Raw genomic sequence first — 15,453 nt, 5'->3', positions numbered from 1 at the left:
TGAGGCCTTTTATAATGCTTCGAAAGCGAAGGTGAGCTGGGAAACCAAAGACACGGAACGGAACATGCTGAGGGCCGCAGGTTTGCATAACAGCAAGGTCGCTGCTAGTCACAGATAAAAATAGGAAAAGAAATGTCTGCAAACAAACTGCCACCCCTGATAAACAATTGTTCCAAAAAAAAAAATCTATATTAAGTGAATTTTCAGGCTGAGGTGACTTCTACTACTTTTACTTCATGAGAGATAAAAGAAGTTGAATTATGTCAAGTGACCTTGGGTTTGTTCAATAATAAAACAAAACCAAAAAAAAACTATTGACGACTTCATCCATCCATCCATCTTCTACCGCTTATCCGGGCCGGGTCGCGGGGGCAACAGCTTTAGCAGGGAAGCCCAGACTTCCCTCTCCCTAGCTACTTCTTCCAGCTCTCCCCGGGGGATCCCGAGGCGTTCCCAGGCCAGCTGGGTGACATAGTCACTCCAGCGTGTCCTGGGTCTTCCTCGGGGTCTCCTCCCGGTGGGACATGCCCGGAACACCTCACCAGGGAGGCGTTCAGGAGGCATCCGAATCAGATGCCCAAGCCACCTCATCTGGCTCCTCTCGATGTGGAGGAGAAGCGGCTCGACTCTGAGCCCCTCCCGGATGACCGAGCTTCTCACCTTATCTCTAAGGGAGAGCCCGGACACCCTGCGGAGAAAACTCATTTCGGCCGCTTGTATCCGGGATCTCGTTCTTTCGGTCACGACCCATAGCTCGTGACCATAGATGAGGGTTGGAACGTAGATCGACCGGTAAATTGAGAGCTTCGCCCTTTGGCTCAGCTCCTTCTTCACCACGACAGACCGATACAACGTCCGCATCACAGCAGACGCTGCACCGATCCGCCTGTCGATCTCTCGCTCCCTCCTGCCCTCACTCGTGAACAAGACCCCAAGATACTTAAACTCCTCCACTTGGGGCAAGATCTCTCCCCCGACCCGGAGGGGGCACTCCACCCTTTTCCGACTGAGGACCATGGTTTCAGATTTGGAGGTGCTGATTTTCATCCCAACCGCTTCACACTCGGCTGCGAAACGCTCCAGTGAGAGTTGGAGAGCCCCGTTTGAAGGAGCCAACAGCACCACATCATCTGCAAAAAGCAGGGATGCAATACTGAGGCCACCAAAACGGACGCCCTCAACGCTTCGGCTGCGCCTAGAAATTCTGTCCATAAAGATTATGAACAGAATCGGCGACAAAGGGCAGCCTTGGCGGAGTCCTACCCTCACTGGAAACGATTCCGACTTACTGCCGGCAATGCGAACCAAACTCTGACATCGGTGGTATAGTGACCGAATAGCCCGTATCAGGGGTTTCGGTACCCCGTACCCACGAAGCACCCCCCACAGAACTCCCCGAGGGACACGGTCAAACGCCTTCTCCAAGTCCACAAAACACATGTAGACTGGTTGGGCGAATTCCCACATACCCTCGAGGACCCTGCTAAGGGTGTAGAGCTGGTCCACTGTTCCACGGCCGGGACGAAAACCACACTGCTCCTCCTCAATCTGAGGCTCGACTTCCTGACGGACCCTCCTCTCCAGCACCCCTGAATAGACCTTACCAGGGAGGCTGAGGAGTGTGATCCCTCTGTAGTTGGAACACACCCTCCGGTCCCGCCTTTTAAAAAGAGGGACTACCACCCCGGTCTGCCAATCCAGAGGCACTCCCCCCGTTGACCACGCGATGTTGCAGAGGCGTGTCAACCAGGACAGCCCCACAACATCCAGAGCCTTGAGGAACTCCGGGCGGATCTCATCCACCCCTGGGGCCCTGCCACCGAGGAGCTTTTTAACCACATCGGTGACTTCAACCACAGAGATAGGAGAGCCCACCTCAGGGTCCTCAGACTCTGCTTCCTCCAAGGAAGACGTGTTGGTGGAGTTGAGGAGGTCTTCGAAGTACTCTGCCCACCGGTTCACAACGTCCCGAGTCGAAGTCAGCAGTGCCCCATCCCCACTGTACACAGTGTTAGTGGTGCACTGCTTCCCCCTCCTGAGACGTCGGATGGTGGACCAGAATTTCCTCGAAGCCGTCCGGAAGTCGGCTTCCATGGCCTCACCGAACTCTTCCCACGCTCGGGTTTTTGCCTCGGCGACCACCGAAGCTGCGTTCCGCTTGGCCAGTCGATACCCGTCAGCTGCCTCTGGGGTCCCACAGGCCATAAAGGCTCGATAGGACTCCTTCTTCAGCTTGACGGCATCCCTTACTGCTGGTTTCCACCAGCGAGTACGAGGGTTGCCGCCACGACAGGCACCAACCACCTTACGGCCACAACTCAGATTGGCCGCCTCAACAATAGAGGCACGGAACATGGTCCACTCGGACTCAATGTCCCCCGTCTCCCCCGGAACATGGGAAAAGCTCTGTCGGAGGTGGGAGTTGAAACTCCTTCTGACAGGGGATTCCGCCAGACGCTCCCAACAAACCCTCACAATACGTTTGGGTCTGCCAGGACGGACCGGCATCTTCCCCCACCATCGGAGCCTACTCACCACCAGGTGGTGATCAGTTGACAGCTCCGCCCCTCTCTTCACCCGAGTGTCCAAAACATGCGGCCGCAAATCCGATGATACAACCACAAGGTCGATCATCGAACTACGGCCTAGGGTGTCCTGGTGCCAAGTGCACATATGGACACCCTTATGTTTGAACAAGGTGTTCGTTATGGACAATCCGTGGCGAGCACAGAAGTCCAATAACAAAACACCACTCGAGTTCTGATCGGGGCGGCCGTTCCTCCCAATCACGCCCCTCCAGGTCTCACTGTCATTGCCCACGTGAGCATTGAAGTCCCCCAGCAGAACAAGGGAGTCCCCAGAAGGAGTACTCTCCAGCACACCCTCCAAGGACTCCAAAAAGGGTGGGTATGCTGAGCTGCCGTTTGGTGCATATGCACAAACAACAGTCAGGACCCGTCCCCCCACCCGAAGGCGGAGGGAAGCAACCCTCTCGTCTACCGGTGTGAACCCCAATGTACAGGCACTGAGCCGGGGGGCAATGAGTATGCCCACACCTGCTCTGCGCCTCTCACCATGAGCAACTCCAGAGTGGAAGAGAGTCCAACCCCTCTCGAGAGAACTAGTACCAGAACCCAGGCTGTGTGTGGAGGCAAGTCCGACTATATCCAGTCGGAACTTCTCTACCTCACACACCAGCTCGGGCTCCTTCCCTGCCAGAGAGGTGACATTCCATGTCCCAAGAGCTAGCTTCTGCAGCCGAGGATCGGACCGCCAGGGTCCCCGCCTTTGGCTGCCGCCCAGCTCGCATTGCACCCGACCCCTTTGACCCCTCCCACGGGTGGTGAGACCATGAGAAGTATTGACGACTTGTGGATGAAAAAAAAAAATACATAAAATAAATGGAGTGTGGGTACCAGATGAGTAAAATGAAACCCAAGTACCGAGTATGATAAAATGGCTGAGGGGACACGTGTGCAATAAATGTGCCGCACTGCGTGAGGCAAACGTCAGACAGCGACTCCTTTTCTAACCCAAATAAAGTAAAACTGTACATATTTGAGAGGCCTTCTATGATGGACAGCCTGAGGCACACAAAAAGTGTCGCACTGCGTAAAAAAAAATGGTGGTCACGACAGATACTGGCTGACTGTTCTGCTCGATATGCCACACCTGTGAGACGGATCGATTTTTTTTTTTTCTGTATCGTCTTCACTACGGGTAGTTCACATTTGTCCACTGTGGAGGACATTTGTGATGAACATCTCCCACCCGCTGCATACAAGTAAAATTACATCCTTCTGCGTTTGACGGAGGACATTGCTTGGTGGGCTTTGGTATTTTTTGATTGCATCATGAAAGAAAATGGCTTCTGTCCGTGCAAGTATATTCAATGGGAAGATGAAAAGTAAGTGTATATTACTTTTTGACATTATTTTCTATGTCTCTTAAGACTCTTAAGAACACATTAAAATGTTGTCGGAATTATTTTAACTGGATTAATTGTGACGTGTTTAAAACATTTCCTCCGCCGTGGACATTTATAATTATTTCCTTTTTTGTTTTTTAACTCATTCACTCCCAAAGACGTTTTTAAACGTCTTTTTAGACTTGGTCCAGAATTGGCTGGTACTGAATGAGTTCATTTGTATTTATTTTTGTCCCCATGGGGAAGAAACTTCTGTAGTTCCTTGACTTAAAACTAGCCCTTGAGGAAAGGTTAAGTACGCGAGCAGAAGCAGGAATCACAAGTGACACCGAAGAGGTTTCTCTCTCCCAAGTCAAAAGTGGAAACGACGACGATATGCAGCTTCCGAGACACTGCAGCCACATTCAAATTCGTAGGGTGCGTCCTCCAAAAGCCAAATTTGTCGGCCACACGGGTGTCTAAATGAACGCGGCCTTCAAATCTGGCCTTTGTTTCCGAGGAGACCGTGTGTGTGTGTGTGTGTGTGTGTGTGTGTGTGTGTGTGTGTGTGTGTGTGTGTGTGTGTGTGTGTGTGTGTGTGTGTGTGTGTGTGTGTGTGTGTGTGCACTCGTTTCCATGTTTTGTGGGAACATAAAATTGGAAACACAGTCACGTCTTGGGGACCATTTTCCGTATGGGGACAAAAAAGCAGGTCCCCATAAGAATAACGTGTAAAAAGCATCAGAGGGCTGCCCTGAATGTGCCTGTGAAGTTTTTAGCAAAAGCCCACAAGTCACCATTTTTACCGATTGTGTGTGTGTACATGGTGCTCAGCAGCCCTCCACATGGTTATTCGGTGCTATTGCACTCACTCCTCCACACACACACTTTGCATATGCCCCGCCCATTTGGTCCCCTAATGGAAGGATTTTTACAAGTGGGAGGGGGTCATCATTCAATTAGTGATCATCAGAAGAAGCCTGCAAAGCTAGAAGATGGCAGCAAAAGAAGCAAAAGTAAAACGCAAGGTAAGCAAGTTCCTATGAATTAACAAGTTATTTATTTGTTTAATGTTACAAATGTACATACTAAAATAAGAATATTGTCACTATTCTCTATGAATTAACAAGCATCGCGGCAACGCAGTATTAACAATAACTAAGCAATCTCAACATACTATTGTATGCCAGAGCTTCCCCCTGTGCTTTATTAACCTATTTGGCGACTGAAAATACAGTAATTATAGTTTGTACATTTTCAACTAGGCGAAGTCTCCCCCCCCCCCCCTTCTAAATGACAAATGTATTATAAACATTGAAGCTCGAGGTATTTTTTTTCGGGTGCACGCATCTCAGGCCTGAATGAGAGCCGGGGCTAGGCTCGTCTCGGGGCTAATGGCCGAGTCTCGGGCTAACGGCTAACGGCTAGCACAACTGAGTGTGTTGACGAACGAGCGGTGACTATTCCTTTTTAACTTTTTTTTAACCGCAGTTTCAAAATTCATTACGCACTAGCGCGACTAGTGAAACCGGCGTGGATTTTTGTCGAGTATAGCAAGTAGCGTAGGTAATGGAGACAAGCTAAACAAAACGTGAGCTACCGAGATCGGCTACGGCTAGGCTAAAGCTAAATGCTAAACACTCAAATGTGTTGACGAACGAGCGGTGACTATTCCTTTTTAACTTTTTTTTAACCGCAGTTTCAAAATTCATTACGCACTAGCGCGACTAGTGAAACCGGCGTGGATATTTGTCGAGTATAGCAAGTAGCGTAGGTAATGGAGACAAGCTAAACAAAACGTGAGCTACCGAGATCGGCTACGGCTAGGCTAAAGCTAAATGCTAAACACTCAAACGCCACTGCCTGGTCTCTCTGCTCTTTCTACCCATTAATTATAATGATGGAGTTTATGAACAATTAAAAGTTTAAGCATTTCAGCTAATGTATTGATTTCGTAAAGTGAGATGAGCAGTGATAATCTTAATACATGGAGGGCATGCACACTGTTTGTGAAACAATAATATTTCTAATTGTGTGACATTCCAGATTCAAAGAATATGAAATAAATAACTATATAAAGTACAATTCCTGCACTATGTTCCTTAGTTCTGTAAATAATTTGTATTTAATATTGTTAAAGACAGGCTCCAGCATGCCTGCAACCCTTGTAAGAATAAGCAGTTTAGAAAATGAATGGATGGAGATTGTTTCAACACTAAAAAAATAAAAAAGTATATTGACTATTTTAATGTTGATATGGCATTAATAAAAAGTATTAAAAAATATATTGTGCAACCTCCCACATATTTATTTAACCCGTCTTTCAAAACTAGTGTTTTCCCATCAAAACTGGAAACGGCAAAAGTTATTCCAATTTACAAGAGCGGAGAGAAGCACTTATTTACACATTACAGACCAATATTTTTCCGGCAAAAATTGCAGAACAACTATTTGCACACAAACTTTACAAATGTATTGCAAAGCATAATGTAATCTGCAAATATCAATACGGTTTCATAGAGAAAAGGGCAACATCTATGTAGATTACGGACTGGTCCCAAGTCGATCGCGAGGGGTGGAGAGGGGCATGGGAAGGAAAAAAGATTTATGTGCCTGTAGGTTTCAGCTTTGTTCATTTTCGGGGCCGTTAAGACTGTTGCTCATTGTGGCATGTGTGCGTGCATATGCAGACCCGTGTGCGTGTGTGTATGCTTGCATGCTCGCGATCAGGTCAATAGTGGGAGTTTGGTCGCTTCAAAAGTCAGATCTTCAGTCAAAAAAGGTTGGGCACCCCTGGTATCAGATGTTTGGCACATAAATGGTTGAAAAGCTATTTAGATGACAGCTACACTGTTGTGAAAACACTATAAAAGTAACTGTATTGTATAATATTAATATGCACAGTTCAACAATTTCCAATCAAACAAGTTGAAGCTAACTCCCTAAATTTATCAAGATCAAGGGGTACAACCAGACAAACTTTCTACTTGTTGCTATTTCCTTTGAGCATGTAAACTGTACTGAACCAAGACATGTATTGATATTTTTTCCTTTATGTAGTTTTTTTTCATGTCTTTCATATTGCGTTTATATGTTCGATATATTAATCAATTCTGACTGAATACAATGCAAACTCTTTTTCTCTCTCAAGTTTGAAATCCCACAAAGAGTCAGCCCCCTTCAGGACACCATTCGTCACATTTCATTAAGGACCAACAAAACAGGCAAATTGTGTGCGAGGTACATAAATGCAGTCAAAGGTAAGGCGTTGTCTGATGTTATATGCTGCGTAATTATTACATGATATGGCAGAAACTGTGGATAAAACATATACAGTTATTATCAGATGAACACTAAATATGAACCCTGAGTTTATTTTTCCAGTTTCTGACTCAGTTTGTAAACAAGCCGTTATATAAATAATTAATTCCATGTTTTGTCTTACTTCAGTAGAAGAACACCATGTGAAACCGAACAAATAAAACCAATTTTATTCGACAAGATATGTTTTCTAAATTACCATGGACCTCTCAATAATGGAAGAATGGATTGCAAAGCCTGTTTTTTCCCCCTAAAAACTATTGTTGCTGTCTGCTACAGGATGTGGAATATTTGCAAAGAGTACAATCGGCAGAGGACAATTTGTTGCTGAATATCGGGGAGATATGATAAATGATGCAGAATACTAGAGCAGAAGATGAGTTTACCACCAATCATGTGCTGCGTTTATGTTTGCATTCAAGTGGAGAGGGAAAACATGGTGGTAAGACTTATTATCCACCTATTCTGCACCACTATAGACCATATCAGAATATTGTGATAATGATCTCATGTTGTTCTTTTTCACATATTTGTTAAGCAATGATGCTTCACAAGAAGATGAGTCATTTGGGCGACCAGTGAATGATGAACCAAGGAGGCCAAACTGCCAGATGAAAAGGATTGATGTGGATGGTGTGCCACACCTATGTTTGTTTGCTTTCAATGACATTCAAGAGGGAGAAGAAATGACCGATGATTATGGTGGCGAAGACTGCCCATGGAGAACACAAGTATGTATACATTGCAGATTATAAAGAATGGCTCTGTGTAATAAGGATGGAAGTAACTTTTGAAAGAATCAGAATAGTAGAATCTTACTCGAAGTATTGTGAATCAAAATTTTCGGTTTCCACCCACATTCCAAAACACATGCGTGGCAGGTGAATGGAATACTCTAAATTGTCCCTCGGTGTGAGTGTGAGCGTAAATGGGTGTTGTCTATCTGTGCCCTGCGATTGGCTGGCAACCAGTTCAGGGTGTACCCCGCCTACTGTCCAAAGACAGCTGGGATAGGCTCCTGCATGCTACCAACCCTTGTCAGGATAGACTGATTAGAAAATGGATGGATGCATGGATCAAAATGATCAGTTATGGCAGGTGTATGGAATAGGTTGGTACACATTTCAAATAATTATTTTCTGAAACCTAAACTCAAAGCAAGTGCTAATTCAATTTCTAAAATACTTTGGAAAATTAAGTGCTACTCGATCAATGATTTATCTCTCAGAAAAAAAATATTATGTCTTTATGGATGACCAAATTTACCAGACGTTTTCCACCTGCCTTGCAAATTGCAGATCTGATCCAAGTTCTTCAGGGTTGCAAATAACAATCCTGCATAACTTGATTAGATGGGCTATTGGCCTATTCATCAATAATATTCTGAATCTCTATCATTGTTGACTGTATTTCTAGATGACCAGCTTGACAGTCACAAATGTGGCTCCTCAACCCTCTTTACAGAGTCAGATGCAACATACACCAGGTATAGTCATATCCATCACTGTTTCATGTTATTTGGTATCTCTATATCTGTGCATTTGTGATGATGGACAGTAATTTTCATGATAAAGTCCTGTATGTATGCACAACAGGCAATTTCACATATTGCATTGGAAAGGTGAATGCGAGCGGACTATTCTAGGTCGATTTAATTTGACACAGAGATCATTATGTTCTGGAGTTATGTCTCTTTTCTGGACCCTCACGGTGTCCCCACAGCACACGTTTACAAAGTGTGTGTGAGGGGAGAAAAACGGTGTCCAAGGGGGGAAGAATTGACAAAGTGTTAACAAGAATGTCCCCACAATGTTTTTGATTTTAACATGTAGAAAACACAGTTTTAAAAGATGACGTTGTTCTCTCAGATTTGTGCATCTAAATTTTAGATGGTTTACTTGAGGCTCAGTATCGGTTTCTTTTATCATATTCTCCAATTTTGTTTTCCAAATTGTATTTCAGATGACCAAGACAATACCCAATGAGACTACTTTACAAGAAAACTGTTGCGATACTGCTGGTCCAAGCAACATACATCAGGTATAGTCATATCCATCACTGTTTCATGATATTTGGTATCTCTATATCTGTGCATTTGTGATGATGGACAGTAATTTTCATGATAAAGTACTGTATGTATGCACAACAGGCAATTTCACATAATGCATTGGAAAGGTTAATGCGAGCGGACTATTTTAGGTCGATTTAATTTGGCACAGAGATCATTATGTTCTGGAGTTATGTCTCTTTTCTGGACCCTCACGGTGTCCCCACAGCACACGTTTACCAAGTGTGTGTGAGGGGAGACAAACGGTGTCCAAGGGGGGAAGAACTGACAAAGTGTTTACAAGAATGTCCCCACAATGTTTTTGATTTTAACATGTAGAAAACACAGTTTTAAAAGATGACATTGTTCTCTCAGATTTGTGCATCTAAATTTTAGACGGTTTACTTGAGGCTCAGTATCGGTTTCTTCTGTCATATTCTCCAATTTTGTTTTCCTAATTGTATTTCAGATGACCAAGACAATACCCAATGAGACTACGTTACAAGAAAACTGTTGCGATACTGCTGGTCCAAGCAACATACATCAGGTATAGTCATATCCATCACTGTTTCATGATATTTGGTATCTCTATATCTGTGCATTTGTGGTGATGGACAGTAATTTTCATGATAAAGTACTGTATGTATGCACAACAGGCAATTTCACATAATGCATTGGAAAGGTTAATGCGAGCGGACTATTTTAGGTCGATTTAATTTGACACAGAGATCATTATGTTCTGGAGTTATGTCTCTTTTCTGGACCCTCACGGTGTCCCCACAGCACACGTTTACCAAGTGTGTGTGAGGGGAGAAGAACTGACAAAGTGTTAACAAGAATGTCCCCACAATGTTTTTGATTTTAACATGTAGAAAACACAGTTTTAAAAGATGACGTTGTTCTCTCAGATTTGTGCATCTAAATTTTAGACGGTTTATTTGAGGCTCAGTTCGGTTTCTTCTATCATATTCTCCAATTTTGTTTTCCTAATTGTATTTCAGATGACCAAGACAATACCCAATGAGACTACTTTACAAGAAAACTGTTGCGATACTGCTGGTCCAAGCAACATACATCAGGTATTGTCATATCCATCACTGTTTCATGATATTTGGTATCTCTATATCTGTGCATTTGTGATGATGGACAGTAATTTTCATGATAAGGTACTGTATGTATGTACAACAGGCAATTTCACATAATGCATTGGAAAGGTTAATGCGAGCGGACTATTTTAGGTCGATTTAATTTGGCACAGAGATCATTATGTTCTGGAGTTATGTCTCTTTTCTGGACCCTCACGGTGTCCCCACAGCACACGTTTACCAAGTGTGTGTGAGGGGAGGAAAAACAGTGTCCCCACAGCACACGTTTACCAAGTGTGTGTGAGGGGAGAAAAAACGGTGTCCAAGGGGGGAAGAACTGACAAAGTGTTAACAAGAATGTCCCCACAATGTTTTTGATTTTAACATGTAGAAAACACAGTTTTAAAAGATGACGTTGTTCTCTCGGGTTTGTGCATCTAAATTTTAGACGGTTTACTTGAGGCTCAGTATCGGTTTTTTCTGTCATATTCTCCAATTTTGTTTTCCTAATTGTATTTCAGATGACCAAGACAATACCCAATGAGACTACAAGAAAACTGTTGCGATACTGCTGGTCCAAGCAACATACATCAGGTATAGTCATATCCATCACTGTTTCATGATATTTAGTATCTCTATATCTGTGCATTTGTGATGATGGACAGTAATTTTCATGATAAAGTACTGTATGTATGTACAACAGGCAATTTCACATAATGCATTGGAAAGGTTAATGCGAGCGGACTATTTTAGGTCGATTTAATTTGGCACAGAGATCATTATGTTCTGGAATTATGTCTCTTTTCTGTACCCTCACGGTGTCCCCACACACCACACGTTTCAGATTTGTGTGTGAGGAAAAAAAAAAAGTGAAATGTTTTACTGTGGGACCCATAAGTCACTGACAGTGTTTACAGGAATGTTCCGACAATGTGTTTTATTTTAACAACACCTTTGAGGGGTTGGATTCTCTTTACTCTGGAGTTGACCATGGCAAGAGTTGCAGAGCAGGTGTGGGCATACTTACTTAAATGTAATTTATCACTGACACACGATTATCTCATTTTCATGTGCATTTCAAAATCATCTCTGAATGGTACGTTTGTTCTGAAAATGTTGTGAAAGGATGCAACAGTGCAGCTTATGTTGCTCATTGAACAGCAAAATGTCAGTCCAAATGACAGTATGCATTGTGATGTTAGAATGACAGTGTGAATCTATGTAAAGAGCTTTAGATTGGAATTCAATCATGTACTCTCCTTGAATCTTTCAATAACAAAACTTTTTTTTTCTCAGTACTTCAAGGAAGAGGAAGAGAACTCCCTGGGAGAAAAGTGAAATAAAGGCACACGATGAGACTCATCAAATCTTTTCGCGACCCAGGAAAAATGGAGTGTGAAAGATATTTAAGGGCTGAACCAGAAGCCCTTAAAAAACGAGAATGGCAAACCCTCAAATGTTTATCTTTATAACTACATGCCGACTGCCAAAAGGAAATTGCTGTGCAAACAAGTTTTTCAACAAAAACTCACTGATTAGGCACTTTTATTTCCATTATGGATATTTAAATTTGAATGTATTTTGAGACAATGTCAACAGTTTGTTTGATGTTTTTGTTTTAGATAGACATTTTACTTTTTTTTTTTTACCACACATTCAGTTCCGTTAAATAAAAACTCATCATATTGGTCGGATATTGACCGGTTCTTTGATTGGAAGAACAAGCCGGAGATGTCTTCCGTTCTCTGAAGCAGAAATATTCGAGTCACATGACATTTAACAAACAAAACATATCAAAATAGATTATTTCAACGATTATTATTCACATGAATTGACTTTCATTTGACAGTTAGGTTCAGATGCTTGCCATTTTTGATGAGTAATGTTTTTTGTGTGAGGTCCCCAATAATCACATGTACTTGGTATAGATCCTGTGTGAATTATGTAAATACATTTAAATATATTGAAATTAGGTCCTCATAACGCATGTAAACTGGACTTTTCTGAAGTCCCCAATTGACACGGTCCAACCACATGACTTCATAATGACTTTTATTTTCTGATATTTAAAGGTGTTTATAAGCACCTATGAATAGTTAAACTCTGCTGGTGGTGTTCTTGAAATTCCATCCCAACTGTAATTAAAAATAAATAACACATTTGGTCTCCGTGATTACGATGACTTTGTTTTACAAATGGTTTCGAGAAAATCTTTTTTTAAACGACTTTTACTTCCTTCTAACTGCTTCCTTATTCTCATGAACGTGCGTCCAAATCAAGTTTTGTTCGTTGAAGCTACCCCGGATGAAAAACACGTGGACGTTAACTTTAATTTCTATTTTTTTTTTCTTAAGTTACGAGGCACTGGTTGTAATCTTGCCACTTGACCACCTTGCGTAATTTCCACAAAAGCGGGACTGTTGATAGCTTTTGGTGTCAGTATGGGAAGAAAAATTGCGTAACATAGCATCAAGTGTCCTGCTGAACTCCGGCGGGGGGGGTTGTGCTGCATCCAATCCTTGGATCGAAAGAATAGAGTTAGCAACGGCGAAAGTTGCATAACGCACCGCCAGCGGGAACGCGGCGTCTCCGATTTTCCGTGTGCGTAAGAAGTGCGGGTTCGCGTGCACACGAAAAGTCAATCAGTCAAAACGTCTGGTCGTCTCGCTTGTGCGTCGAATGCCTGAACGCCGGCATACAAAACAAACTGCGGTCAGAGAGTAATTTTCCAGAATCAGTGTAGCGAGTGATCTATTCAAGTGTCATTGCTCGTGGAACGATAATCTACGGTAAAAATGCAATTAAAAAATGTCCGGGGGGGGGGGGGGGGGGGGGGGGTACGCACAAAAATGAATACATCTCAGTAATGATATTAATCAATCAATTTCCAGGATGCATCGGATTGACTGAATCGCAAGGGTCACCGAGGATGCTGCGCAATCATCGAAAGTCTAGAAAAAAAACGCAGGATCTTCAATCCACTTTCTCCCCCCTCATAATTTAATGATGACCCAACATGAGAAGAATCAAGACAAAGATAACAATGTTGACTTTTGAGAGTGACAGTGGATCAGTGGGCTGTAGCTGCAGCGGCTGAAATGAGACGTTACGATCAGGAAGTTGACGCCGCCGGGTTACAGTTCACTATTCTCTGTAAAAAACGCAACTTCTCTATTTGAGGAGCAATTTTTGGGGCCGACGAGAAACGCAGAAGTTGCTGCAGTAGCTTTTAAGGTCAATTGTTGCTGTTATTGTTTTGATGCCCCAATTTCATTTTTTTAAACTGGGTCTCTGTCATCATTTATCGCAATGTGGAGAGAGGAATATTACAACAACAAAAGTAGCCATTTTTGATCATATGGAAGCCATTTTGCATGTACGGTATATAAGATTTATTAACTCATTCAGTACCAGCCAATTCTAGATCAAGTCTGAAAAGACGTTTAAAAACGTCTTTGGGAGGGAATGAGTTAATAGTCTACTAGAAACTGACTACAATGACATTATAGGTGTGCAGGTGTTGACTCTAATGGACAGCGTGTTGTATGAGTCAAAAACATAACATCGTCACCCATAACGATAACATTGCCTATCATGGCCGACGACGATGTCAGTTATGACCGCTGAAAAAACACAAATATGACTGAGAATTGAGTAACTGTTCCATTCGGCTCATTTTGTTGCCCCCCAAAAACGTCAATGTTTCCTTCCACCTACTTGAAGTGTCATTTCAGGTTACAAACACTTGTGTAATTTTTTTTTTTTGCAACCTATTGCCCAGCTGCTCCTCTCGAGACTTCCGCATTCAAATCTACTCTTGTTCTTTTGCCAGTTCGAAAGAAAATCGGCAACAAGCTGTTTTTTTGGAGAGCCATAATTCCATAAACAATTTCACCGTTGCAGTGGAATTCATTTAAGATTAGGCTTGCTGTTGTGGTTGCAGTGTTGCGCTCGGGGCTGTTTACAATAATTATAAAAAGGGGTCAGCAGTAGAGAAAAGCATCTTTATCGCCATGGGAAAAATTCCAGCATATGACATTGCTTGAACATAGAGTGGATATTAAGTCTACACACGCCTGTTCAAATGCCAGGATTTTGTTTTGGGGTGACAAAATCAAGACCATGCTATATTTGAAAGCATTTTCCACTGCTAATGTGACCGATAACATGCACATCTCAATAAAATAAATATTTTTTGAGTTGGCAAGTGAATAAAACTGACTAAGATAATGTACTTGCAAAAGTGTACACACCCTCTCAAACTGTAACTTGACCGTGTTTACAAATAAGCATTTATAAAAGTGAAAAACATTTGTTTTACTTTCTAGCAGATGCCTGAAGGTTTTGATTCACTGCTATTTTGAACTTTGAACTGTACATGATTGTTAGGATTCACTTGAGCGTGTTGGTCTTCTGGTGATGAGCAGAGAGCACTTCTGGAATTTTGGCCCAAAGGTTTAGACATTTCATTGGGTCAAAACACATGTGGAAAAAGTGGGTTAATGTCCTTTTTTTGTCAGGTTCTAGACCTAACCGAATAATGTTTTTGGATTCCAGAAATGCAGGTCAGACAAGGCGCGATAAAAATATTTACAGAAAAGCGATAGTCACAAGGTTTTTAGATTCACTATATGTGATTGGTCATTACTTTTTCTGCAGAGGAGACTATTTTGTACTGTATACTGTTTAGACATGGAAAGAGACATTTTTAAATTGACACCAAACCAAATACTGGACATATTTTGGTGCGTCTGTTATTCACCGTCGTGATTGTGCCGCTTTGGCTTTTCGCGGTGTTAACATCCTCTTCCCGCCATCAGGTCCCCCTCCGTCAGTTTGTGTCCTCTCGACCTCGATCTGCGGTCAGAGGAAACTGTCATAGTGAAAGCATGTTGGTGCACTTCCTGTATCGCAATATTACTACATACTGAGACAAGACCAAAGCAGACAGGAACTCTCGGGCGTTATCGCCGGCTGACATGGCCTGCTACTTGGAAGCTTATCTGTACCACGAGCAAACGTGTGACTGCATATCATCGTCAACCTGAGGGCCCCCGATGTTGTTACCATGACCAAAAAAAAAAAAAAATTAA

At 42.8% G+C, this 15,453-nt stretch overlaps 1 protein-coding gene across 6 annotated transcripts; it reads left to right on the top strand.

The window, feature by feature from the left end:
* Positions 1-3,847: 3,847 nt before the first annotated feature.
* LOC147186003 (uncharacterized) lies at positions 3,848-12,054 on the top strand. Of its 6 annotated transcripts, none has more exons than XM_086103796.1 (10): positions 3,848-4,935; positions 7,059-7,167; positions 7,508-7,670; positions 7,767-7,959; positions 8,645-8,714; positions 9,191-9,268; positions 9,745-9,822; positions 10,277-10,354; positions 10,882-10,954; positions 11,657-12,054. In XM_086103796.1, exons 5-10 carry the CDS (start codon positions 8,667-8,669, stop codon positions 11,701-11,703), a joined length of 402 nt encoding a protein of 133 aa, XP_085959922.1. In that variant the 5' UTR covers positions 3,848-4,935; positions 7,059-7,167; positions 7,508-7,670; positions 7,767-7,959; positions 8,645-8,666; the 3' UTR covers positions 11,704-12,054. The 6 variants fall into 6 exon arrangements, 2 of the variants coding, with proteins under 2 accessions (XP_085959922.1, XP_085959924.1); XR_015099382.1 differs by lacking the exon at positions 3,848-4,935 and adding an exon at positions 5,251-5,363; XR_015099379.1 differs by lacking the exon at positions 9,745-9,822.
* The last annotated feature ends 3,399 nt before the right edge of the window (positions 12,055-15,453 follow it).

Source organism: Hippocampus guttulatus, chromosome 22 (genome assembly GCF_054856545.1).
Source record: "Hippocampus guttulatus isolate MCC_2025c chromosome 22, RoL_Hgut_1.0, whole genome shotgun sequence".
NCBI lineage: Eukaryota > Metazoa > Chordata > Actinopteri > Syngnathiformes > Syngnathidae > Hippocampus > Hippocampus guttulatus.
The sequence above is the reverse complement of the archived record's forward strand: the minus strand, read 5'-3'. Positions and strand labels throughout refer to the sequence as shown.